At 45.9% G+C, this 26,823-nt stretch overlaps 4 protein-coding genes across 4 annotated transcripts; 1 reads left to right on the top strand and 3 right to left on the bottom strand.

Annotated features, from left to right (window-relative positions):
* Positions 1-347: 347 nt before the first annotated feature.
* LOC120419886 (rac GTPase-activating protein 1) lies at positions 348-3,349 on the bottom strand. The gene is made up of 7 exons (XM_039582752.2): positions 2,955-3,349; positions 2,682-2,884; positions 2,018-2,616; positions 1,773-1,958; positions 1,050-1,713; positions 857-992; positions 348-785 (listed from the first exon to the last, which is right to left on the bottom strand). Exons 1-7 carry the CDS (start codon positions 3,037-3,039, stop codon positions 706-708), a joined length of 1,953 nt encoding a protein of 650 aa, XP_039438686.1. The 5' UTR covers positions 3,040-3,349; the 3' UTR covers positions 348-705.
* Positions 3,350-7,326: 3,977 nt separating this feature from the next.
* Positions 7,327-17,310, top strand: LOC120419888 (endoribonuclease Dcr-1). Its single transcript, XM_039582753.2, has 12 exons — positions 7,327-8,199; positions 8,256-9,750; positions 10,051-10,350; positions 11,092-11,172; positions 11,349-11,507; positions 11,569-12,937; positions 13,384-14,579; positions 15,455-15,568; positions 15,637-16,416; positions 16,479-16,613; positions 16,675-16,781; positions 16,848-17,310. The coding sequence occupies exons 1-12, from the start codon at positions 7,583-7,585 to the stop codon at positions 17,014-17,016; spliced, it is 6,522 nt and encodes a 2,173-aa protein (XP_039438687.1). The 5' UTR covers positions 7,327-7,582; the 3' UTR covers positions 17,017-17,310.
* LOC120419894 (uncharacterized) lies at positions 10,318-11,152 on the bottom strand. Its single transcript, XM_039582763.2, has 2 exons — positions 10,635-11,152; positions 10,318-10,585 (listed from the first exon to the last, which is right to left on the bottom strand). Exons 1-2 carry the CDS (start codon positions 11,018-11,020, stop codon positions 10,357-10,359), a joined length of 615 nt encoding a protein of 204 aa, XP_039438697.1. The 5' UTR covers positions 11,021-11,152; the 3' UTR covers positions 10,318-10,356.
* Positions 17,311-26,036: 8,726 nt separating the features above from the next.
* Positions 26,037-26,768, bottom strand: LOC120419883 (uncharacterized). Its single transcript, XM_039582747.1, has one exon. The coding sequence runs from the start codon at positions 26,766-26,768 to the stop codon at positions 26,037-26,039; it is 732 nt and encodes a 243-aa protein (XP_039438681.1).
* Positions 26,769-26,823: the final 55 nt, after the last annotated feature.

The following is a 26,823-nucleotide window of genomic DNA, read 5'->3' as shown; positions in this document are numbered from 1 at the left end:
ACTGACGACCTTTGGATTGTTAGTCCAACTGCCTACCAGCGACTCCACCGAGACAGGACCCAGGGAGACGACTCCTGCACCTGGACTGAGCTAACGACCTAACCTTTTTAGGTTAGTCCGGGGCCAACATTTACTTCCCGTCCGACGGAAGGCGTGATCAGACAAATCTCGTCTCGAAAAATGCCACCGGGACCGTCTGGGATCAAACCCAGGCCGACTGGGTGAGAGGCAACCACGCTTACCCCTACACCACGGGTCCCGGCTATAATATGGAGTATGTTGAAAGATATGTGAAACCCAGGATCGTATTGTTCTTTTGTTCTAAACATTCTTCAAATGGCATTTCATTTAGTAGACAGAACATTTATTACTATGTTAAATGCGGATAGGTATGTTAAATGTATAACAGGTATTTTACTATACAAAATATGTTTTTCTCATAACGGGTCGCTCGGATGTACGTTAAATAAGGCGAAATAGTTCAGACTCATTTTTTACACCGTGTCTTTAAATGTAATTCCATTTCCGCACTAGACAATACAAGGAAACACAAAATAAAATAAAAAGTGGCGCATTGTTTCTGTATCACTTACGAGCGAAAAAAAAACAACCTAAAATAAGTACTGTTTAGCGCGTGTTTACTAGTCATTGTCGGCGTCATCGTCCGGATTTGTACCCAGATGGCAGACAGGGATCGTCCGCAAATCACTTCTTTTTGCTAGCCGGATACGGCGGCGTAGCATAGAACTTTCGCTCCTTCCGGCCGGACTTGAGCAGCGGAGTGCCTGTTAATTTTTGGGAGAATTTCAACACTGTTAGAAAATGAATTGATGATGATTTATTTGATGCTGCTTACCCATATAACTTTTTGCGTTCAGCGTGCCATACGACTTTGGCTGATGATGGTGGTACTCTTCCGCGGGCTCTTCCTCGGACACGTTCACAAACTGCGACCAGTAGTCGGTTGAGATGTTGAGCAGGCTTTCCAGGATCTGTCGAGGGGAATTATATTACAATTTGGAAGAGTACCGTGAGAAGCTCAGACTTACATTAAACTGAATGACCGTTTCGGCGAAGGTGGCGTGCGTGTCCAGATCCGGGCTCGAATAGCCGACGATGGTCGGGGCGAAAACGCGTGCGAGATTCTCCAGCGGCATTTTGACCTCTTTGCACTCGGCGATTCGCTGAAAGTGCTGAATCAGATAGGCCAGCGTGTCCCGATTGGGCTGCGGAAGCCGTTCGATCAGACCCAACAGCTCCCTTTGTTTCTGCTTGGTGCTGATGGCCTGTACCGCGTTGGAAAAGTCCTTCCACAGAGCTGACGGAACCAGCGGTTCGCGGAGAGAGCGCAAAAAGTCCTTCACACAGCCGCAGAGCACGTTGATGTCCACGTTGCTCAAGCTGGGTACCGTCTTGCCGCGGAGGAACTTTTCCTTCAGGGCACGCACCTCTCGCTCCGAGCCAGGCACGCGGTAGATTCCAACTTCGGTCAGTCCTCGCATTTCGATCTCGTTCACGCAGTGCACAATTAGCCCCGGAATCATCGGACCCACGTTCGGAGTGTAATCGGCCAGGCAGGCCGCCTGGTTGCCCTTGATGGTGGGCGTTCCGGCGCTTTGCGGAACGCACGCAATCGACAGCTGGTCGCGGCAATCCGTGTGCACGACGGCTTTGCACTCCCGGCAACGTAGGGCAGCCACGCCGAAGCGGATTCTGGGGGAGAAAAAGCTTGTTTAAACAATCTCTAAACCAACTAATTGATCAAAACTTGCTTGAGCTGACACTGCGTGCAGGTTTCCGACCGCAAGAACGTCTTCGACGCAAACGTGTGCTGCTTCATGATGCTGCGCTTCACGGACGGAGTCATGGGATTCCGGTTGTTGTAGCCCTTCTCGACTTCCTCGAACGGTGGCGCGGAAGGTGTGAACAGGTCCATCTTTGAGAACTTGGAAGTGGTTCTAAAAAGGCAACATATTTTAGAGTGGGAGTTTAATTTGAACATCTTAGCACAACTTACTTCGTCAGCGTTTTAAATCTGTTTGGCGAAACATTCTCCTTCGCTTCCGAATCCTTCCTGGGCGTGGGCATGGGTTTGGCCATAGGCTGTTGCTGTTGATGCTGCTGTGGTGGAATCGCGTGAATGATCGATTCCGCCAGAATGGGACCGTCATCCTGCGGCACCGAAACCTTCGTGTGCGCGACAATCTTCTCGTTCGGGCCCAGCTCGATCACCTTCTTGGCCTCGCTGACGCTCTTTCGTTTGTTCTGTCCATCCTGCTGTTGGTTAACACTCCTTCGCTTGTCCTGGCTGAGCCGGGTGCGCTTGTTTCCGGTGTAAGCCACTCCGGAAGCGTTGTTCGTGGAAGGCCGATGCTTCTTCCACGATCGATTGCGGGACATTCTCACGTCCAAGAAGTCGTCCTCGGATTGTGTCAATGAAAGATCCGACAAAAAAGATCCTGTCGAGTTGATGTCATTTCCCAGCTCGTCGATGCGATCGTGAGCGGACTTGCGTTTGTACGAGTAGGCATTCATGAAGGCCAGTCTCTCTCGGGTTTCGTCCTTGATGTCCTGTTCGTTTTTCATGATGTCGCAAACCGCCATCATTTTCTTTTCCTAAAAAAAGACAAAAAAAATGTTAATATTTCACAAGCAACAGCCACTGAACCAGTGCAACTGACCATCGCATCCCGTTCGTGTTCGGCGTGCTTGCGCACTTTGGCCTCCTCCTCGAGCAGTTTGCGGGCGTGAAACAGCTTTGTTTCCAGATCGGACATTCCTCGCAGGGCAGTGTCCAGCTCCCGCTGCAGCCGTTGGGCTTCCTGAACTGCCTTGAGCCATTGCAGCCTGCACTCATCTTGCATCTGAACAAATTTCAAAAATTCTGCAAAAGGAATAAAAAAAAAACACTCAAAATTACAATCCTTTTCCAGGTAAAAACAGCAACAACTAACCAATCTCGGCGGTTCCTTCGCGCAGCACGTCCGAACAACGCCGCAGCTCGTCAAACTGAGCGATTATCGACAGCTCCATGGCCATCTTTGTGGTTGTTTACACCACTCCTTAGTGGACGACGGTCGATCGGAGCAACCCGGAGCGAAGACGAAGAAAAACGGCGCCGCCGAAGCGACTGGACGCGTCCCCTCGAGGGAGAAAATACACCACAAATAACACTTATTCAAACCAACAACCTATCGCCGCTACTGCGTACAGTTCCAAACTTTACAGAAACCTTAAATTTATCGTCAATTTGTGTGTTAAACAGGTCAAAAATCGAAAAAAGAATGCACCTCATTTGCTTTGACGGGGCCGCGACAAAACGACGGTTACTTTTTACTCCCAAACCCGCCCGAACGAGAAGGTAAAATCGCAACAGGCGGGATTTTCGACCGGCCCGCCTGTCAGCACAGACCTGTTTTAAGATTTTTGAAATAAGGAACACGGTGAGAGGGATCTACTCAAAATCAATTTTGTGCCAATACTTTTTCATCAACAGTGCATAACAAATTATGCTTACACCCTTACCAAAAATAATGATTTTCTGAGTTCATACGATTTTTTGAGTTCAGGTAAAAACGAAATTGACTTGATAGCTGTCGGCCACCATTGCTAGTACTAACCACTAGTGTCTTCCTTTTTATCTACTAGGACAACGCCGCCCTGGGCTCCTAAGTGTATGAAAGTATGGCACGGAGCAACGGCGTCGAATACCCATATTTACACAAAGAATTTTAGTGCGCCCGCCACGGGATTCGAACCAGCGACCTCTGAATTGTGAGTCCACTGAGCGGTTCGATTGATCGACACGGGCTTGAGTTCAGGTCACGACCAGGTACTAAAACCATAAAAATGGTTAATGGTTAAAAATGGAAAAATTCGTATGAAAAGTGGGATATTGAACTCAGAAAATCATGATTTTTGGTTAGGGTGTAGGTTTTGAGCAGCTGAAACATCTACTGAAAGTCAAAAGTACCTTTTTCAGTTAGCTTAATTCAAATTATGAAACGGAATTCTTTCAATTCGTAAATTAGAAACATTGCACCAAATTCATCACCAGTGCAAATGATAACTGCACACAAAATATTTATTTGCACACTGAAAATCATACCCCTGGGGAGTGGTGCGTGTCTCGACTCGCATAGGAAACTCATGACTCATAGGCAAAGGGTAATTCACTTCTGATATTGCACCAATATTATGCAGCTTCCACCAAACCGAAGTGCGCATCTCTTCTGTTGCGCAAAACAATCTGTTGCGCCTTACAAAAATGGAGCGGTTTATCTTAAGCGTGTACACCAGCCTGTGGCGCAACAGGCTTTGACAGGTTGCGCTCGTGTTTCGATTTTTGTCTGCTTTCACAATATGAAGCCAATATTGGAGTCGATACGGTATGCAGCCTAGGAATACTGCGCGATTATTATGCGCGTATGATATCCACGCTGATATTTGGGTAGATATAACCTCATATGTGACGATCACGGGGTCTATATCGACGGTATGAAGACAATGAGAATATAAGGTGCGTATGATATGCGTATGCAGTATACTCGAAGTGATTAACCCCTAGCTCATAGGTTGTTTTGAAAATTTAATCTAGGACTGACTGTTAATGTTTTCGACACTTCAGAACTGATACTGTACTAGAGATCCTAAATAGGGTATCTACAAACAAAGAAAAAATACTCTTAATATAAAAAAATCGTTCATTGGATTAAAAGTTCGCGTTGGTGAATATTCGTAGAAAGTTCAAACTTTTTATTTTAAGAGTTGGGAAGTTTTTGATACTACCATGCATTTATGGAACAAAATCGTTGTATCGGTAAAAGTGTTTTACTTTTAATTGGAGAAGAAACCTTTTATAGCAAGAATAAACAACATTTAATACAGTGATAATTTCAGAAAAATTAGCTTGATTCTAGGCTTGATTTTATATTAATTTTTAAAAGTTTTAAACAGTATGATAAAAAAAGACATTTTGTTAATGTATTAAACGCTTCTAGCCAAAATCCGAGTCCAGGCTGTACCGATTCTTAGGGTACGCCACCGGTCACTTCCGAAGACCTCAAGCTGAACGGTTCCGGATGGACGTTTCGACAGTAAATAGAGAACAGGATGGTCACGTTGCCGGCCTTCATCAGGACAGGTTTGGAGAGGTTGGCTGTAGATTCGGCAAGTGTGATCGACGTTTCCCGGCTGGAAAGTGAAGTGCCTGAACGGGGAGTTCGCGATTCTGAAATCGCATCCGGAACATAAGGCTTTCTAGTCAGAAATTTACCAATACATTCAAAGTATGTTTACATTACAGCTGGACGATTGTTTGCATCAGGTTTCCTATCTCTTTCTAGCAAATGTTTTTTGTCAGGCAACAGGCTGGTTTTTTTGACTGACCGCCCGATATGTCAGCCAACATACTTCGCAGGGCTGTGACAGCTCGAGCTCGATCATTGTTTGCATCAGGACACAGTGACGAGATGAGCATTTGTGGGCGGTTAGTTGCTAAAAAATATGGAAGTAAGTGAAGTTGGCAAGCCACTGCACACATTCTCATTACTCACCGGTGTTGTAAACCGCCGGCACCGAGTTCAACATCCGCTCTGGCCACCTCCGATTATCCCGCTTCTCGTCGTCATCCTCTTCGTCGGCTCCTTCTCCTCACCGTGAATATCACCTGTCTCGTATTTGTCCAAAAACCGGATGTTTATCTTCTTCAACGCAATCTCGTTGTTCACGCAACGCTTCGGCAGCGCCATCTCCTCGATGATCTCGTTCCAGTCCTCGCGGGAAATGACCTTCAATCACCAATACCGGGCCACCACCACCGAATACAACCGGTGCGAATCCACATTCCTACCTCCCATCCTACAAAAACAAACAAAATCAATCACCCAAGCTTCCTTCTTACCCATTCCGGTCGTGGAACAGCTGCAGTTTCTGTAGGAAGCTCGCCTTGTCCTTTTTGAGCACTTGACCTCGTCCCATACCCGCAACACCCTCCTTCGAAGGCGTTCCGCTACTGCTGTTTGGCTCACGAAGGTTTCCGCGTCCGATTCCTAGCTGCTGCCACGATCGGCTTTGCTTTGCGTCCTAGAATCACCAGCACCACCGAACCCACCAATGTGTTTGTTTACATTTGGAACTTAGTCGTACACGGTTACACGAGAACGTCAAAATGAAAGCAATTCTACAGTCGTATTAAAAGTTAAGACTTTTAAATCAGTTAGCAAGGAGATTTTACCAGTAAATGTTTTAATTTTTTAAACAAGAAATAAACTTTTCCTCGAGCTAGTTTAAGCAACTTTTTAAATCAAAAATAAGTTACGTTTGTCATTACGGTAAAAAATTTTTATGTGTAGTTTGTACCCCGTTGATGGTTGGTCAAAGTCAAACTAAAAAGTGGCCCCGTTCGTTTGACAACAATAGAGCTTTATGACGTTTCGCGTACACACACTAGCGCACCATTTGATTTTGCTGGCCGGACAAAATTTAACCTCACTTTTTTCGTGTACGTACACGCAATACATGCGCACGTAAATAACTCTATGGAGCACCCAAAGCACCCGCAGTCGAGCAGTTTTTGACAGTTCGCTCCATAAGAAATACATACTGCTTTGGTGGCTTTTCCTACCGAATAAAAAATCAATCAATCAATCTAAAAAAAAAAGTGAATTTTAGAAAAAAGCAAAAACTGCTCGAATGGAAGTGCTCCATTGGTGTTAAATCATCGGGGTTCAGTGTATTAAGACTGGTTGCAACGCGTAGTTTTATAATTGTTTCAAATTGCGAGCAGTTTTAAATTTTTAGAACTGGCGGAAATGAAACTAGAACACGGTGCTCGCAACGCGCTGATCTAAATGTTGTTTCAAAAAAATGCTTTTAATTGTGTGCGTATGATTATCAACACAGCATCATAGTGTGTGTGTAAGAATACGTGGATATCTCTATATATCTGATTTTTTTTGAAACTGAGTTCTATTCCCGTTCCAAATCGTCTCACGTTTGAAACAAACTCGTCGAGCAGTTTTATTCCGGTTTCAAAATACTGCTCGAAAAATAAAACTGCAACTCCGCGTTGCGGGTGGTCTGTTTCAGTTCTATTTGAAAAATGAAACAGCTAGAACAAAGTAGAGCCGCGTTGCAACCAGTCTAAATATGCGCACATGTTCCAGTCTTTGCAAAGCCATGGCTAAAATCGTTTTTTATGCTAAACGTGCATAATGTTTAACCTTTTTTCAGACGTCTTTCTCAAAGCTTGAATGCATACAAGTGTATAAAATCAAACTGGAGCAGGTGTAATGTTGATTCTCAGTGTAGTTGATACACCAATAATGTAAACAACTTGCGGCATCGTGTTGTTAATGAAGCACAAAGTCACATTCGTGATTTTTTTTTTCTTGTTCAAAACATTCCTTAACAACTTAATATTCTAGTGTATTGTGATTTAGTTGAAACATTTTATCTAATAAAGTAGAAAAAAATGCTTGACTAGCTGCCAATAACAGTGAACTAAACGCGCCGTCGATCACAACCTTCGAGGGGGCATGTCCGGACCGTCATACCGGAACCGGAACCGCAACTGTTCAGAATGGCCCACTCGTGGACCGACGCCATTCACACCACTTCCCTTACGCCGCGTGACTTCCAGGTCGAATTGCTGGCTTCGGCACGCGAGCGGAACCTGATTTTGTGCCTGGCCCACAACTCAAACAAAGAATTTATTGCCCTCAAGTTGATACACGAGCTCGGGTTCCAGCTGCGAAGTACAGCTCAACGCCGGAAGCGGACCCTGTACATTTCGAATAATGACTCGGTGTACAGTTTGATGCGGAATCTGACAGATTTAAAGGTTGTGCACGTTGATGGGGACGAACCGGACTGGGAGCGGATTGTGGCGGATTATCAGGTCATAATTGCGAACGAGCGGAAGTGCCTGGATGCCGTTGTGTGCGGTTATCTGGAACTAGACGAGGTTAATCTGCTGGTGATTGACGAGTGTCACAAGATATACGGCAACGTAGAGATTGCGGAACTGTTTAGCGAGTACTACGAGCGCTGTCGGGAAAGGCCAAAGATTTTGGGATTGGCCGGACCGCTGCACAACGCCGGTTGCATTCCGGGTCGGCTCAGTGCCGAGTTGGAACAGCTCGAGCGATGTTTGAAGGCTAAGGCGGAAACGGCCAGCGATATTGTGACCGTGTTGAGGTGAGTTGGATTTTGTAAAATTCTTGGATATATGTTTTGTATATTTACCTTTGTAGATACTGCACCAAACCAAAGGAGTTGATTTTGCAGTGTGCTCCGCCGCAGCAATCCGAGCTTGCTCTCTACTTGCGTGAAATCGTGGAAACTCAAATGACCTTCCTGCAGGAGCACCGGTACGATCCGTCGGAAATCTACGAAGATGATGAGTTCCTTGAAGAGCTGAAACACATTCCCGACCCGAAGGTCGATCCGCTCAACTTCCTGCGGGAATTTCTCACCGTTCTAGACGAAATGGGTCCTTGGTGTGCGGATCGAGCTGCACTCGCTCTAATTGTACAAATCGAAAAGCGAAAGATCAAAACGCCATACGAGCGTCACTTTTTGCTGCTCTGCCTCGTTTCGACGGTGTTTGTCCAGATACGGTCGTACTGCGACCTTGTTTTCCAACAGTACGCCACCGAGTTGGAACGGATTGAGGCACATTCAACGCCCAAGGTTCTGCGAATGTTGGAGATATTCCGTCTATTTCGGCCGGATGGTGCCAATCGTGGCACTGTTAGTTCAAAGGCGCCAATCAAAGAGGTGACGGAATCCTGCCAGCTTCCGTCTTGCCAAAGTTTGCTCAAGGAAATTAAAACGGTAGATTTTCAAAAGTTTGTTGATCGTGTGGAAACAGTTACCAGCAGCATTGCCATCATCACCGAAGGTTTGGAAAGTTTGAAGACTTCAGTTAAAAGCATATCGGACGCACCTCCACTAAAACAAAATCTAGTGTTCAACGAAAAGAAACCACGATCGCCGTTCAAAAACGGCATCCGCCAAATTCGTCAACGCAAGAAAATAGGTTTCACACATCGAAATCGTTCTAATTTCCACAACCAGAACGATCCGGACGCTTTGTGTGCGTTAATCTTTTGCAATTCCAAATTTACCACTAAAATACTGTACAGCCTCCTGTACGAAGCCGTTCGTTCTGATCCTCAACTCTCCTACATCAACGTCCAGTACACGGTGGACAAAAGTGCCAACCCAATTACCGAGCCGAAAGAAGCCGAAGTCGAACACCGTAAGCAGGAAGATGTGCTCAAACGATTCCGAATGCACGAGTGCAATCTGCTAATAGGAACGTCCGTGCTGGAAGAGGGCATCGATCTGCCCAAGTGTAATCTCGTGATCCGGTGGAACGAACCGGTCAGCTATCGGTCGTACGTCCAGTGCAAGGGCCGGGCGCGGGCGCCATCCGCGTACCATATTTTAATCGTGACGCCAAAAGTGGACCAATTACTCGCGGCAAATGGGGCGCGGGATGATTTGAGCGAGCAGGTCCATAGGAGGGTTTGCGAGAGGACAAGCCGGGTCAAGATGGAAGAAGAAGAAAGTGATGATGATGACGAAGAGAAAAGACCGACTTCCCTGAGTGGTTCAAATTTGTGTTTGGTGAAAAATAGTGAAACTATAGCTGAAGAAACTCAAAAATTAGGTTTACAAGTAATGGAAAATTGTACAAATGAAATGATCGAAAAAATTGCCATTTACATGGAAATTGAAAAGGTGAGTAAATGTTCTAACTGTCTCTTACGAATAATTATATCAATTTGCTTGATTTATTGCTTTTTTGAGGGTGGTGAGTCCAAACATGAGATCGACAGCCTGCTTACTCGAAACCGGTAAAAACCGGTTTAATTAGCGGTTTGATTTTTCCAGCAATTGGCGCACTTTATGCTCGACTTGTGCTGCAACATTTTCACCATTTTCGTTTTGAAAATTTCTAATCAGAAAAACAGACATTTCAAACATGTATGAATTTGATTTAAAAATAATGTTAATCTTTTGCCCCCCTCTCCCATCCAGCTACTTCTGCGCAAATGCGAAAACATGGAACCTCCGGAGAGTGAACTCAAGCACGCCGACTGCTTTAGTCGGTTTTTCGAAATCTACCGCCCGCTACCAGAAACGGAGGAAAACAGCAACGGTGTTGGGCTGGCCAACGCCATCCAAATGATTAACAAGTACTGCGCCAAGCTACCCAGCGACACTTTCACCAAGCTTACCCCGCTGTGGCGCTGTGCCAAGACCACCCGGAAGGGACATGACCTGTACCAGTACACCATCCGGATGCCCATTAACTCCCCGCTCAAGGAGGACATTTTGGTAAGTTTATTGGCCAGAAATGCAACTACAACACAGACTACGGATTACGCGGTTCTTTTCCGGCGTTGACCGCGATCGCGCGTATCTGCGTGTTGTCGAGGAAGCACTTTCCACCCCGCTGCTTGCGTCCTGCTTTGCTTCGGTTTGATCTTTCAGAAAACGGTCAATCATCTCGAACTTTTGAACAATGTTCTCGTGAAAGATGATTCGGTCAGTGATTTCTGAAGAAAGAGGTCTGCAAGAAAAGCAGATTAGGTTTCGTGACTTCTTATTTCAAAACTCACCTCGAACCCGATCCCCGCCGACTCTCCGGCCGTTTGGCGTTCCGTGCCGCGGCGGAACGCTGCTTCAGCCGATCTATCCTTTCGCGCATCTCCACGCTTAGTTTCACTCCCTCCGCGCCGACGGAAAGGGCCGAGTCCTCGGTGACCTCGTCGATGGTGTAGATTCGGTTCGGAACAAACGAGATGCGACTGCCGGAGGAATCGCTCGCAATCGATTCGGTGTTTTGTTGCTGCAGTTTCACACTGAACTCGTCGTTGTCGCGAAGAAACTTTCGGGATGCGCCGCGCAGGGCTTGTCGGTGAAGCTGCACCAGGCGTACGATCGATTCCGCCGAGGAAGTTTCCGTTATGCCGGGAACGGCGGCGGGTTCAATGAGGCTGGTCATTTTGAAGTTTTTGACATTTCAGGCACCGACTTGATCGAATCAAAATTCAGTGCTAACTTGATGTTTTTCAGGGTTTGCCCATGCCGACGGAAATCTTGGCGCGAAGAATGGCCGCGTACATAGCGTGTCGCGTGCTCCACAATGCGGGCGAGGTGAGTGGCTGCTGTTTGTTGGTTTAAAATTTAAAATATTTTCATCGCCTGATAAAAAAGAATCAGATTCTGAGTCATTAGGTTTGATCCAGTCACTCAGTCACTGGTCACAGGCAATGAAGATATTTTAAATTTCAAACCAACTAACCGGGGTTAATAAATTTAATTGAAAGTAGATTGACGACTCATTGCACCCGATCGGGAAGGAATCGTTTCGTGCGTTCGAAGCGGACTGGGAAGACTTTGAGCTGGAGAGCATCGACGCTCAGATTGTCAGCGAGAATTCCGAGCCTAGGCCGGGAACTACCAAAAGAAGGCAGTATTACTACAAAAGGGTAGGTCTTTTTGAGGTTTTCTACGAGTGTAATAGTTTACTGTAAAACTTAATCATAACAGATTGCATCAGCCTTTTCGGAATGCCGACCAACGGTCGGTTGCAAGGTTTACCTCTACCACATAAACATGACGCTGCAGTGTCCCATTCCGGAGGAACAAAACACTCGTGGTCGCAGGATTTACCCGCCGGAAGATTCCCCTCAAGGTTTTGGGATCTTAACGGCCAAGCTAATTCCGAAAGTTAGTGCGTTTCCAATCTTCACCCGTTCCGGGGAGGTCAAAGTGGCGCTTAATTTGTGCGCGGAACGAACAATTTTGAACCAAGAACAGTTGGACAAGATCAATCTCTTTATCAATTATACCTTCACCAAAGTGCTTCGACTGCAGAAATATCTTATGCTGTACGATCCGATGGCCACGGAGAATTGCTTTTTCATCGTACCAACAATCACCCGACAGAGTGTGGTCACCGTTGATTGGGACTTTATCGATATTATCGCAAAAAGTGTAGATAAAATGCCGACCTTCATCCCGGATGAAAATCGAACAAACTACACGTTCGATAATGTTCAGTTTAGGGATGCGGTCGTAATGCCATGGTACCGGAACCAGGATCAACCGCAGTATTTCTACGTGGCAGAGATCTGCTATCACCTGTCGCCCAAAAGTTCCTTCCCAGGCCTAAACTACAGCACGTTCGAGGAATATTACTACAAAAAGTACAACATTCAAATCCAAAATTGCAAACAACCCCTCCTAGACGTCGATCACACCAGCGCCAGACTAAACTTTCTCACACCTCGCTACGTAAACCGCAAGGGAGTGGCCCTCCCAACCAGTTCCGAAGAAACCAAACGGGCCAAACGTGAAAATCTCGAGCAAAAACAAATTCTCATCCCCGAACTGTGCACGATTCACCCATTCCCAGCGTCACTCTGGCGAGCGGCCGTTTGCCTGCCTTGCATCCTGTATCGCATCAACGCACTCCTGTTGGCGGACGAAATCCGCAAAGAAGTAGCGCACGACCTGGGACTCGGTGCCACGGACATCTCGGACGCGCAATTCGAGTGGCCCATCCTGAACTTTGGCTGGAGTCTGGCGGACGTGCTGAAAAAGTCCCGCGAGGCGAAGCTGACCGCCAAAGCTGTGCTCGAGGAAGTTCCGGAAGTGACGGAACCGGAAGAGGCTGAAAAGAAGGACGATCCGGTTGAGGGTAAAGCAGATGGGGTCCAGAAGTCTGAGGATCCGCTGAGCGATGAAAAGACGGCGAATGATTTGCTGGAAGAAGCGGACGCAAAGCTTAAGGCGGAAGGGTTCCAGATTGGAACGTGGTCCAATGAGATGGCGGAAAGTGTACAGTCGGAGTTTATGGACGACGGGGAGAACTGGGGACTGCCGGGGAATGTGAACATCTGCTCCAGGAATCGAAGTGAGTATGGACTATTTATTAGGATGCAACAAAACGGGTCAATTTTGAGGCATGACCGGTGTACTCAGCCTGAGCCCCAAATATAACTTTTTGATTTTTTTTTAATTTTGAAAATTTTATTTTTTTTAAATTTTAGTTTTACATTTTAAAACCTGAAATTTTTGAAATTTTCGAGCTTTTCTAAATGTTCCTTTATGCATTTTTTTTAATTTATTTTTTGAAATTTTTAATTAAAAAAAATAATTTTTAAAATTTTTGAATTATTTTTATCGAGATTTTCTCGATTGTTAGTTGCAATTTGTCGATATCGAGAAATTACGATCGACCGAGTCTACTATCGACAAGTTACAACTTACCTAATATAGACAAAATACGATCGAGAGCACTATAGACAAATTACGTAACCACGAAAATGTCTTAAATTACCTCAAACTTGCCACCTCCAGCAAACATCCGCTACGGTTCGCCGACTTCGTGGGACGTGGACAACAAGGAGCAACCAACGGACGCTCGATACTACAGCGACTCGGAGGGATCGTACGGCTCGGACGACGATCTGGACAGTGGCGGCGAGGAAAACGATTCCGACCAAGGAAGGTACGGACTCAAGATTGAGTTCAAATCGGACAACGTGGCCGAAGCGATCGAATCGGAGGACGATATCATGAAGCGACAGAAGCAACGAGATATAATCAATAGCACTAACATGAACGAACAGCTTTATCAAACTTCGAAGAATGTAAGCAGCGGGTTTGATTGTACCAGAAACGATGAGCTGGAGATTAATGTCAAACTTCACGAGGAACAGTTCGAGCGATCGACGAACCAATTTAAAGAACAAATTAAAAACTGTGGAACGCTTGTGAAATGTGATGAGAAGTTGACGGTTGAAAATCATTTGAAACAAGGAAGAAACGCTGCAACTGTGCAATCTGACGAGCGGGACATTTATGAATTGTTTCCATACGCTTCGAAGCAGGAGGTAGATCGGTTTCTATTCACGAACGATCGAGGCGTTACATACATGAATCTCGAAGGATTCTACGATCTGAATAGGCCATATTTTCCAGAAAAGTACTCCATTATAGGCACGGGAGATGTTTTCGACCGGTTTAATGATGAAAATCTGTTAGAAGTGAATGAAAACAATGAAAAAACAATTACATTTAATATAGAATATCCTCTAGTAGTTAGGAATCAAACGAAAGACCATCAAAAGCGAACATTGCCTTCTGTCCCAAACGTTGCCACCGCCATCAACGGTTCTTTGGGCGAGTTTAGCTTCGACTACCAGCCAGACTTGACGAATCACCCGGGTCCTAGTCCCAGTATAATCCTGCAAGCGCTCACCATGTCCAATGCCAACGATGGCATCAATCTGGAGCGGCTGGAAACGATTGGCGATTCCTTCCTGAAGTATGCCATCACGACGTATCTGTACTGTACCTACGAGAACGTCCACGAAGGTAAACTGAGCCACTTGCGCTCAAAGCAGGTGTCCAATTTGAACCTGTACCGGCTGGGCCGGAGAAAGGTTTTGGGCGAAAGCATGATTGCGACCAAGTTTGAACCGCACGACAACTGGCTGCCACCCTGTTATTACGTGCCAAAAGAGCTGGAGCAGGCGCTCATCGATGCAAAGGTAAGCAAGGCGCTTGTAGAGCTAGATTTTTTTTGTTAGAATTTTTGATAGTTTGCTGGATATTTTTAATGCATAACCTACGACAGTAATAAAAGAGACAGAATTAAAGATCGCAACAACCGCTTTTTCAAACCCCAGCGCTTGTCAAACTCACACGGACCCCCAGGCCTCCAAAAAGTTGTAACGGTAACTTCAACTCGCTGGTTCTCGAGCAGAACTTGAAAAAATCTAATTTTTTGAGGGGTTGGGAGTTGGAATGATAAGTGAAACTGGTAACATGAATTTGTTGAGAATCGACAAATCTACCCATAGAGATATACTGCCCATGTTCGCATAAATGTCCCATATGCAAAAACAGCAAGCTGAGAAAAACGCATTTGAAGTTTGTCCCATACATAAGGCTACGTGTTAAATTTCGCGAAAAAACTGGATTTCCTCCTGATTTCTAGAACAAAGTACTGGATGTTATAGGCTCTTTTGAAAGAGCACACGATTTTGAACCAAACTGCATCAATAACTCGAAATCGATGAAAATGCATATGGGACATTTATGCGATCAGGGGCAGTATAGCGAGTGAAGATACCGTTCTAACTCATTTGTAGGCTTGGGAGTTCATGTGAGTCAGACATGGGTTGGATGTTCTAATGTTAAAGAGTATGCAACAGCAGTATGGTTGGTTTAGTAGTTTGGTGGCTTTTTCTGTCAAATAAAAACAAACAAACTAAACTAAAACTAAATTAAAGCTGGGATGTATGTGGTTTGGTTGGGAAAATAGCACACTCGATTTACAGACGTTCAAACCATTTTGTCCTCGTATGTACCAGTAGTTTCCGCTAGACTAGTCTGTAGATTCATGTTTTCGTCCGTTTGCTAGATCCCCGCTTGTCACTGGAACCTGGCTGATTTGCCCGATATCAAGCAGCTGTCGAGCGAAGAAATCTGTAAGCTTGTCAAAGAACGCGCCCAACTGCTCGGTCTGCTCGATGATGTGAGTTGCAAAAGAAGGTTTATTCAAGATAGAATGTTAAAACTATTTATTTCTCGTTTACATCACAGTCGGATAACGAGGAAGGTGAGCACATGAAAGAAATTCAGCAGCTGGAGATCCGGAACGACGAGTTTATCAAAAATTCGGATTACTTTGCATGCTTCATTCCGTACAATCTGGTCACGCAGCACAGCATACCGGATAAATCGGTGGCGGATTGCGTCGAAGCGTTGATCGGGGCCTACCTGATCGAGTGCGGTCCACGAGGAGCTCTGTTGTTGATGGCATGGCTAGGAATCCGGGTGCTTCCGGTGTGCGAGCAACCCTTTGATCCAACTGCGCCACGCATTCCCGGAAGTTCGGCACCGTATGAGGTGAACGGCAAGCAAATCCAGTCCATCTACGGATACTGGATTCCGCCGAGATCACCACTCCTAACCCATGCTCCCAACCCGGAGAAATCCCTGGAACATCTACTTGACGGATACAGCGCTTTCGAAGATTCGCTGGGATACCGTTTTCAAGATCGTTCCTACCTACTGCAAGCCATGACCCACGCCTCGTACTGTCCGAATCGACTGACCGACTGTTACCAGCGGTTGGAATTCCTCGGCGATGCCGTGTTGGATTATCTCATCACGAGGCATCTCTACGAAGATCCGCGCCAGCACTCTCCCGGAGCACTTACGGATCTTCGATCTGCGCTCGTCAACAATACCATATTCGCTTCGTTGGCCGTGCGGCACGATTTCCACAAGTACTTTAGGCATCTCTCACCCGGGTTGAACGATGTGATAGACCGTTTCGTGCGCATCCAGCAGGATAATGGCCACAGCATCAGCGAGGAAGTGAGTGACTTTTTGGAGATGCTTTCCTTTGACGTTTAACAATCCTCTCTCATTACTATCAGTACTATCTCATATCGGAGGACGAATGCGACGAAGCGGAAGACGTTGAGGTTCCCAAGGCGCTGGGCGATGTTTTCGAGTCTGTCGCGGGAGCAATCTTTCTCGACTCGAACATGTCGCTGGATGCTGTTTGGAGGGTAGAAAAAATCGCATCTACAATGTATTTTGAAATATTTCAAACCGTTTGATTCCATACAGGTTTACCGCGGAATGATGGGACCGGAAATTGAGCAGTTTAGCAATTCGGTGCCAAAGTCGCCGATCCGAGAGTTGCTGGAGCTTGAACCGGAAACGGCCAAATTCGGGTAAGACCATCTCAACCCCGCTTCTCAGTATTTAGAGCTAAACAAATTGTCACTCTCCTTCGACAGAAAACCGGAAAAGCTGGCCGACGGGCGCCGGGTTCGCGTTACGGTGGAGGTGTTTGGCAAAGGAACATTCCGCGGCATTGGTCGCAACTATCGAATCGCCAAGTGCACCGCCGCCAAGTGTGCACTTCGCCAGCTCAAGAAGATGGGCCTAATTAACAAGCGTCGCTAGAGATAAGTAAGGTAAGTGGGCTTCGTTATCTAAAGTGCAGGATTCATTTGTTCAAGTTGTTTGCAAAACTCTGACATCATGTTCCTATTAGTTTTTAAAACGATCGTTCGAGGTTTCACAAATGCAGTTTTATGTTTCTAGTCATAATTTCAAAAGAATTACAAGACATCTGAAAACGAATCTATAAACCTTAAAAAAACAAAACAATCATTTTGCACATAAATATTGGCCTACATTTCTGCTAGATACATTTTAAATTGTGGCATCATAATATTAGAAATATAAATTTAACGTGCTCGCAGTTGTGTTAATAAACAATTAAATATCACTAGAACAATTTGTGATTTGGTACTTTTTGGTTAAGATGACAGCCTTCCATTTTTATATAATATGTAACATGAAATTATTAAGAAAAAAAATCACAAGTAATTAAAGCATTTTACAAATCACATGGTTTAATACAAAAAAGTATCAGTGAACAAAATATTTTAGCTTTTTTTAAAGGTTTTTAAGGTCCTATTATAAACATATGAAACACAACAGCTTATAAAGTCTTTTTTAAAAAAAAATCTAGATATGGAACTAGGCAATAACAAATAAATCAATAGCTACAGCATCGAGTATTCGAATTAAGGTACTTTTATGAGTTGAAGTTTTCGGAATTATTTTATGTTTAACTTTTCAAAGGGAAGCATACTTTACGCCCAGAGCTTTTCGCCGTACTTTGAAAAATCCGCCTTCAAGAAATTTTGTTCTCCTTATGCCTAATGGTGGTCCGTTGCACAATTTTGAGAAAGCCGTAAAATAAATCAAACAAGTTAAAAAATTCAAATTCAATGTGCAAGGGCTCTTAGGAAGGATCCAAACGATTCCTAAACATTTCTTGTTTCATCTTAAATGTGTTTAAAGTGTTGGTGCACTGGAATGAGTGTTCTCCAAAGCTTGTTTGGTGAATTGGTTCCTAAAATTGAGTTTGAATACTGACCACGTGGCAGAGCATACACTCAATTTTTGGCTCAAAAACATTCTTTAGAGTAATAAAATTACAATTATTGATTTTCCTGTAACAATTTAACCTAACATGAAGATTTTGTGATAATAATGCAATCGATGCTTCTCCACGTGTTCACCGTCTGACATGGGGCGTCGTAATTTTCACCTAGCCGTCATAGCATACTAAGGACAATGCGTACATTTGAAGGGTGAATCGTTGATTCTGTAGACACCGGACGTCGATCCAATGCGCACCTTGGGGACAGAATGGACAAACCTAATTCTCTCTGGAATCTGTTCATTGGACCATCCCCTACACATCTATCTTTATTCCGAGTGAATCCATGTTGTCCCCAGAGCTGTAGGAACGATTGATCAAAAAGCATAAAAATCCCATAGTAATTTACATGTAAACTTTAAACCGCTGGGGACAGGCCAATTCTTAATTTACCAAATAAAAAAGGGAACTTGGCAAAAACATTTTTTTTTATAAATTCCTTGATATTTTCTAAATCCTTTGAAAGAATAATAACAGCAATTATGTTTTAGTTGTTCTTTGATTTAAAATTATGACGAAATTTTAAAAAATAAGAATGAAATTTTAAAATCAGTTATCTTTAACTTTTTAACATTTACAGTTGAAACGAAGTTTCAAAAACTATACTGCCGTTCCACGCATAACTGTCCCATGTCAGTTTTGGACGATTTGGAATTTAAGTTTAGTCTGACGTGTACTTTAAGAAAAACACATAAAATCTGGTACTTTGTTCGGAAAACTCATTAAAAACAACATCAAGTCTGTATGTCCCATCGTTAAACTTCTACGCATAATTGTCCCACCAAGTATTTTAGGGTCGTTTATGTTAGATGGCAACCGCCAATCCGTACCCTGGCAACGCCACGTTGATCAACGATCAACAGATCGTAGTAACCTTGTGTTAGGTTCTACTAAACTTTTTCATTCCCTTTCAAGACCTAGTTAAATAAAGATCGTTCTTTGAAGAAGCTCCGCCTTTCAGGTTATGGGCCCAGATTACGTTCAAGAAGATTGAAGTTTTCTGAAGAAGTTTTCCTTGGCGGAAGCGGAAGATGGCTGAAGAAAAGGTCTGGCTCCTGGAAGGGAAGAACTACGGGAACTGGAAGTTCCGAATGGAGGTCCTGCTTGAGGACAAGGGTTTGCTGCACTGCGTTAAAGCGCCCTTGGACCTGGCGGGTCTGGCGGAGTTGGAATCGGACTCGGCGAACGAGAAGCAGAGGAAGCGAGCGCTGCGGGTGGAACGGGTGGCCAAGGATCGAAGCTGCCGAAATCTGCTGGTCAACCGAATCGCTGAGGACCAGCTCGACCACGTGAAGGACGCACGGACGGCCAAGGAGACCTGGGACGCGCTGCGCGACGTGTTCGAGCGCGTCGGGATCGCGGGGAAGCTCTTCTTGAAGAAGCAGTTTCAAGAGCTACGTTTGGCCGAGGGAGGCGATGTTCCGGCGTTCCTGCAGCGATTTGAGAAGGTGCTACGCGAACTGAAGGCGGCTGGAGTCAAGCTGGAAAAGGAAGATGTCGTTTGCCAACTGCTGTTGGCTCTCCCACGATCGTTTGACGCGCTTATCACAGCGGTGGAGACGATCGAGCCAAAGGACTTGACGCTCGAGTACGTCAAGAAAAGGATCCTGGACGAGCAGGTCAAGCGGAACGCGCAAGCTGCCCCGGAGGATCAATGTGAAGGCGAGTCGGGTGAGTCTGCGTTCGCCAGCAAGAGACGAGAGATAAGGTGTTTTGAATGCGGCCGGCCCGGTCACAAGCGAGCAGATTGTCCCAATGGACGGCTGGACGGATGGGAACCGGTAGAGGAGTCTGGATTCAGGTCCGGTAAGTCCACCCGAAACGTGAAAAGTGGAGCCAATGTGACGTACGAAAACCAAATCGCGTTTGGTGTTGCTACGGACAACGTTGGTGCTTCGACGTCGCCTGCTGTGATGGGCCGGAGAATCGAGTGGTACCTGGATTCTGGAGCAACGGCTCACTTGGTGCAAGACAAGTCTCTCTTTGAGGAGCTGCGACCGCTGAATCGGGAGGTGCGGATTGCCGTGGCCAAGTCTGGCCAATCGCTAGTAGCAGAATCGGTCGGCACTGTACGAGTGACGATGCTGGTCAAGGGAAAGTGGCTGCCGGCAGTGGTCAACGATGTATTGTACGTGCCCGAGCTTCGATGCAACCTGTTTTCTGTTCGACGGCTTGAAGACGTTGGGATGGCTGTAAAGTTCGTCGGTGGAAAGGTGTCCATCGAGAAGGGAAAGCGTGTGGTCGGCAGTGGACGCCGATCTGGACAGCTGTACGCGTTGGACGTTTTCCGCCGAGATGGTGCTGTTGGCGGTGGCATCCATGCTACTGCAATGATGGCTTGGAAGCCAAAACCGCAAAGCCGCTTGAGCCAAGACAAGGAACCTGTTGATGAAGAATCGGTTGAGGAGGAGACGGCTGCTGATGTTCAAGATGGCGAGAGCGTACAAGAGCTCACCGCTGGTCTGGCTGGACGACAGCTCGGCATTGCGAAGCTGACGGAAGACGAGGACGAGGAAGGACTTCCCGGAGCGCTCCCTTCGCAACCAGAACGTGGCCACTGCCCAGCAGAAGGGTCCACGAGGCACAGCGAACGGGAGCGCAGAACCTCGGGTAAGTTCCTTAACTGTTGCATGCAATTTGGCAGCAATACTGCTGGTGGACAATTCACAGATTTCACCGAGGGCACTGACGACGTAGTGTTGACCTGTGCACGGAACACAGAGGCAGTTGCGAAGAACCTGCAGTCGGCGACTGGCTGGATCCACTGGAAGAAGACCAGGTTCGTGCCAAAGCCGCTGGAGGAGAACATCGTCGATTGGCAAAAGATTTCAAGTTCGAGAAAGACGAGTCCGGCAACGTGGACCGGTTCAATTTGCACTTGGTGGAGAAAAGCTGCTCACAAGGACGTGGCTTCGATTACAAAGGAACGAACATACCGGTGACCAAAATCAAGTCGTACGTTTACTGTTTGTGTTGGCGAATTATGTAGCGTTCCGGTCAGTTCGGATTGTGCGTTTGAGCGGGGATGTTAGATGGCAACCGCCAATCCGCAACCTGGCAACGCCACGTTGATCAACGATCAACAGATCGTAGTAACCTTGTGTTCAGAGGCGACTCGTCCACCTGTTCAACCTGTTCATTGAACAGGAAACCGATTTCAAGCGGATATTTTTTTTATTTAAGTACCGCGGTGCTTTTTCAACCAGCAACATATAATTACAATTTTTGTTTGAATATACGTTAACAAAATCGACATGTTCAGCAGCGCTGCATGCACCAAAAAAGCATTGGACCGCCACCCTTTACTCTTTACCCAAATCTTTGCATCTCTTTACAACCCACCAATACTAAAGCGAGCCAGCCTGGCTGGCCACGCCCAAATGCTCGTCGCGTTCACACCGACCCTCTGAACGTCGGGAAAAAAATCTCCATACGGAAAATATCAACACATGTAAAGAGCTTCCTATTCATATGCAGCGGCATTATCGATGTGTTGGTAAATCTGGTTCAATCTGAGAGCGTGAACTGACAGCATTTTTGGGAGAGAGCGAAATGCCACCCCCAGGCCCCAGCTGACTTAGCTCGCTCAGCTCTGCAGGGAGCTGCTTGCAAAAGGTAAACAAGCCAGCGCGTTGACAGCACGTTGAGAGCATGAATAAATGAGAGAGCGCGAGAGCACCACAGATAGGTACTGCTCTATATTTGGCGCACTTTTAGGCATCAGGCTGTTTTGCGCAGACTGGTGATGGCTTGTTTTAAAACTGGAATGTTCAACTGCGCACGTTGAACCTCTTCGATCTTCTTGGTTACTAGTGGATTCTTGCTCTACTGGAAAGTGATGTAATGTTAAGTTTAGATAGTATGATTGATAGATTGAATTGAAACAATTGAAACAAAAAAGTACTGTGTTTTTTCCAGACTCGGGACATATGAGAAAAAAATTTGACAGTAGATTCAACCATGATCGTTATTTTATTTTAAGAATGGTTGTATTTAAAGCGGATGCAGTCCTAAAAAGTTTAAGATTTGATGCCATTAAATGCTCCAAAAACGACTGTGTTTATTCAAACTGTTGGTCCGGTTCACTCTAGTTGAATATATTATTATCATATATTGTAGCATGAATTTGTTCTGAAAACTTTTTTTCACTGATGCTAAAAACAAATATTTTCATTATCTCGGATTCATGTCAATATAGTTTTGTTTTTAACATCAGAAGCTCTTCTTTTTATTCAGAAATTGAATTCCAAAACCATGAGGACAATTCAATTCTCTAAAAATTTGACAAAGGATCAAAAGCGATACGGCCTGGTTCTAAAAAGTATAAAGTAAAATGTCAATTTAATTTTAAAATAGTAACCAAGTTAGCTCAATATTAGTTGGGCCTAAAAAAGCCCAACAAACAGTTTTCCTTTGTGAAGGATGTGGTATTTTTTCTGAACATCCTGATGAATAGTTTTTAAATTTATTACAATATTCAATAACTTCTCTTGAATTTCGATAAGGATGGCAGAGCGATTGCTCTTATTTTCCACATTCGCCACGCTAATGATTAAGTCTTAAAAATACATTTTAACGAGATAAAAAGGTCTTAATCATTAAGTGTAATCAATTATTTGCATAAACAGAAAACTATAATAGTATAAAAATAATAAAACGTAAAAATAAAAGCCATTGGAAAGAAAAAAGCTTCAAAAACTTTTTTTAGCATTAAGATTCAAAAATTTACTACGATCTATAATCAATATTTATTAAAAACAACATTGTAACCGGGTCGACTTCAAGCACGAAGTCAAATCATCCAAAAGAGTTGAACCAGCCTCCGGCTGAAAAACTCTATAATAAAGAATAATAAAAAAAATAACATTGAACAGGTACTTCATTCAGGCACGAGTCGCCTCTGCTTGTGTTAGGTTCTACTAAACTTTTTCATTCCCTTTCAAGACCTAGCTAAATAAAGATCGTTCTTTGAAGAAGCTCCGCCTTTCAGTTTAGGGGTTTAGGGTCACATAGGGTGTTTGGACCTTGGACTGGGCCGACGAAACGCGAGAGATCCCGGAGGAAAAGAAAAGACCGCGTTTACAAACTAACTAAAACTATTTGTTTATTTGCGTCCGTTCCGTTCGAGCCGTGAACAACAATGCAGGAGGTTTGCCTCCTGCGCGCGAACTGTCAAATGCGCAGGGTTGCCAAATCGCCAGATGGGAGAGTTGCTCTAAAGCACCCGAACATTCTCCCCCGCCTTGAGGCACATCTGCCTCAAACCAACTCCGCCAGCTGCTACGATCTTCTCCGTGGTGTGTTTGATCTTGAGCCGCAATCCTTTGCCTTCGCCAGCGCTCGCCGTTTGATGATGTGTCCAGTTTCCGATCCGCTCGACCTTGAGTAGGTGCCGGATGTGGCCACGAATCCACAGATGCTTGAACGAGAACGTGGCGTCCCTGAAGCGTGACCGTGTGACGTAACCTCCAACATCCTCAAACCTTCTCGTCGATTCAGTCGAATCAGTGTCGACCAGCGCTTGATCTGCCTCCATTTCCGTGAATCTCTCGTCGTTGATGTTGTGCTTTGCTTTCTGGATCTTGACATCCGGTCCAACTGCGCGGACGCTGGATGTGTTGATAGATTGGATGCTTGGCAGACCAATCCAGACACAGACTCTGGAGTCCAGCGATGCTCGAAGAAGTACCACGTCGATTCCCCAACAACTGACCGGTTCAGTCGGCAGTAAGTGCGCCTTTCGCTGTGCTCCCCGTGGATCCTGCGCCTTCACCACGTTGATGATTACCTCCTCCACTTGTTCTGCAGCTGGGTGCACTACCTGATTTTGTGATGCTTCTCCGCCTGTGAGTGCCATCTCTACGCCCGTCGCGGACGTCTCCGGACCACCCTTACCTCCATTACAACTCAGCCGAATGGGACTGATGGTCGACATCCCGACTGTCGGAAGTTGTTCCTTCTCGATTCCGTGAATGGGACAGAGCTCGGCACAGGTCTTGGAGTCCAGTGATGCTTGGGGAAGAGCCACGTCGTTCCCCGAACACTGACAGCTTCAGTTGGCATAAGAGCCTTCCACTTTCCTCGCCTCGGTTCCTGGGCCACCGCCATTGTGATGGCAGCTCCATCCACTTTTTCCGGTTTGTTGTTTTCTTGCGTTGTTGCCTTTTCCGCCGATGCCTTTTCCACGCCATCCATGGACGTCGCTTGACCAGGGTGGAAAGTCGACACCCTGATGCGGGGACGGGGTTCCGGAAGTGGGAACCAATTCGACATCTGTTCGACTTCTTCCCGCGTTGAAACCGTCGTTGGGTCCGAAGCGGACGCGCAACCTAACCGTTGTTGGCCATCTGGATCGCCGCATCCCACGGCTCCAGACTGGCCGTCGCATGTTGTCGTTGGATCCGAGAGGGGTGCGCAACTCGACACCTGAGCGCTGCCATTTGGATCACCTGGAATGGTTCCGAACTGGCCGACGATCGCTGCGCTCATTTCCTTCACCTCTTCGCTAAACTTCCTGATCTCCTCTAGCAGACTTCCGCTACTAGATTTCCGGGTAACTGCTCGAATCGGAGTTGTGTTGATGATGTGGAATTCGAGTAGTTCCTTGGCCGCTTGGTAGGCCGTGAAAAACTCCACCGATGTATTATGCTCTGCGGCGACTGCTTCTGGGTCCTCTTGCTTTCCCTCGACGATCTGCTGCGTCCGCCGGAACTTCCCAGCAAGATCGCCTTCCGTTCAGCGAGTTTCCCGGCTGCCACCAACTCCCCGTTCACGCGGACCAAGCACACCTTTCGAAGGTGTTCTAGCTTCTCCATGGCGACCGATTCGCGAAACCCATCCGGCGACGAAGGACCAATGTTTGGACCTTGGACTGGGCCGACGAAACGCGAGAGATCCCGGAGGAAAAGAAAAGACCGCGTTTACAAACTAACTAAAACTATTTGTTTATTTGCGTCCGTTCCGTTCGAGCCGTGAACAACAATGCACGAGGTTTGCCTCCTGCGCGCGAACTGTCAAATGCGCAGGGTTGCCAAATCGCCAGATGGGAGAGTTGCTCTAAAGCACCCGAACATAGGGCGAATAGGAACCCATAGAGCTATCTAAGCCCGATCTCACACACACTAGCGCACCATTTGTTTTGCTGGCTGGTACAAAATTTAACCTCACTTTTTTTCGTGTACGTACACGCAATACATGCGCACATAAATAACTCTATGGGACAATTATGCGTAGAAACACAGAAATCGGTCGAAAATTTTCAATCGCGTTTTTCTCAGTTGCATTTTTTTGAAAATGGGACAATTATGCGTAGAACGACAGTATACGTTTGCCAATTTAAAAAATAACATGGAAGTTATATGTATTGTTGAACTATCGATTATTTTTCAAATACTAATTGTTTGTTAAAGTATTTTTTTTTATTTGTTGTTCAGTTTCTGTGTTTAAAAAAATGCCAATAGTTGGATTTTTTTAAATCAATTTAGATTTTTTTTTCGGTGGTTGATATTGACTTTACCTAAAGAGAGTTTTTTGTTTGAAATTCAGATAAGAAATGCCTATTATTTGAGCTTTCTGGAAAAGTCTGGAAAAGTCGGGAATTTGAAAATGGGATTTGAGAGGTCACTCTGTGCTTGCCTTCCGCGCCGACCTCAAATTCTGGAAACGGGATCGGGTAGTTCTGGACAAACACCCGATCTCGATCCAAAACTACCTGTTTGGTCAAAATCAAATTCAATGGACTGTATTTTTACAAATTAAATTTTATTCGATTCAAAACGCGTCCGCGTTGCGCGAGTGTCAGTTCGTTCTTGTCCTTTTTGCCTTCCCTTCGTCGATCTAGTTCCGCTGCGATGCGGCAAGAAAAATTCAAGCCAGTCCTGTCACTACTCGCGGGGTAGGACAGTTAGCTACACCGTAACAAATCTTAAATCTAGTTTTCACGCAACATTCTCCCCCCGTTGAGCTGGGCTCAATCCTTCTCCTCCTCGTTGTCCTGGATCGGCAGAATTGCGATCTGCGTAGTCGGCCGACTGAACGTGGCACCGTTGCTTGTACGGACCGTCACAACGCGGACCACGCCGTCGCCTCCCGGATGAGTATCGACGATTCTACCAAGCCGCCAGGTCTGTGGCGGCGTGTTGTCCTCCTTCAGCATAACTAGCATCCCGATCCTGATCATCGCCGGCGCCTTGTCCCACTTTCCTCGCTTCTGCAACTCCGTCACGTAGTCGCGGGACCAGCGACGCCAAAAATCTTGCTTCCTCTTCTGCACTATTTGGTACCTGGTCAGCGTGTTTTCTCGTACTCCTCCGTAGAGCGGCTCAGCCACCGCGGTGAGCTCTCGGCCAATGAGGAAATGTGCCGGGCTCAACGCTTGGTAGTCGCAGGGATCGTCGGATTGCTGGCACAAAGGGCGCGAGTTCAAAATCGCCTCAATTTGCACCAACAGTGTGTTCATCTCCTCGTACGTCAAGTAAGCCTCCTTCAACGTGCGGTTCAGGTGGTGCTTCACACTTTTCACTCCTGCTTCCCAGAGGCCACCCTGGTGCGGGGCCTTGGCGGGGTTGAACTTCCAGTCTATTCCGCGGACCTGGCAGAAGTCCGCGATCTTGCGCTCCAACAGCTGCGTCTTCAGCAGCTCGTGCAGCTCCTTCAGTTGGCGATCTCCTCCGACGAAGTTTGTGCCTCGGTCCGACCTCATCACGGACACGTTTCCTCGTCGTCCAACAAAACGATGCAGTGCGCCCAAAAAAGGC

This window comes from Culex pipiens, chromosome 1 (assembly GCF_016801865.2).
Source record: "Culex pipiens pallens isolate TS chromosome 1, TS_CPP_V2, whole genome shotgun sequence".
Taxonomy (NCBI): domain Eukaryota; kingdom Metazoa; phylum Arthropoda; class Insecta; order Diptera; family Culicidae; genus Culex; species Culex pipiens.
This window is presented reverse-complemented; position numbering and strand designations above follow the sequence as displayed.

What these genes read in the sequence shown, in the direction of transcription:
- LOC120419886 (XM_039582752.2), bottom strand. Translation starts at nt 3,039, where the DNA reads ATGGCCATGGAGCTGTCGATAATCGCTCAGTTTGACGAGCTGCGGCGT. An exon ending in CGAAGGAACCGCCGAGATTG is followed by an intron (nt 2,885 to 2,954) that starts GTTAGTTGTTGC and finishes TTCCTTTTGCAG; the next exon opens with AATTTTTGAAATTTGTTCAG. An exon ending in AGATTTAAAACGCTGACGAA is followed by an intron (nt 1,959 to 2,017) that starts GTAAGTTGTGCT and finishes TTGCCTTTTTAG; the next exon opens with AACCACTTCCAAGTTCTCAA.
- LOC120419894 (XM_039582763.2), bottom strand. Translation starts at nt 11,020, where the DNA reads ATGACCAGCCTCATTGAACCCGCCGCCGTTCCCGGCATAACGGAAACT. An exon ending in CGGCGGGGATCGGGTTCGAG is followed by an intron (nt 10,586 to 10,634) that starts GTGAGTTTTGAA and finishes CTTTTCTTGCAG; the next exon opens with ACCTCTTTCTTCAGAAATCA.
- LOC120419883 (XM_039582747.1), bottom strand. Translation starts at nt 26,768, where the DNA reads ATGAGGTCGGACCGAGGCACAAACTTCGTCGGAGGAGATCGCCAACTG.
- LOC120419888 (XM_039582753.2), top strand. Translation starts at nt 7,583, where the DNA reads ATGGCCCACTCGTGGACCGACGCCATTCACACCACTTCCCTTACGCCG. An exon ending in GATATTGTGACCGTGTTGAG is followed by an intron (nt 8,200 to 8,255) that starts GTGAGTTGGATT and finishes TTACCTTTGTAG; the next exon opens with ATACTGCACCAAACCAAAGG. An exon ending in CATCTGCTCCAGGAATCGAA is followed by an intron (nt 12,938 to 13,383) that starts GTGAGTATGGAC and finishes TGCCACCTCCAG; the next exon opens with CAAACATCCGCTACGGTTCG.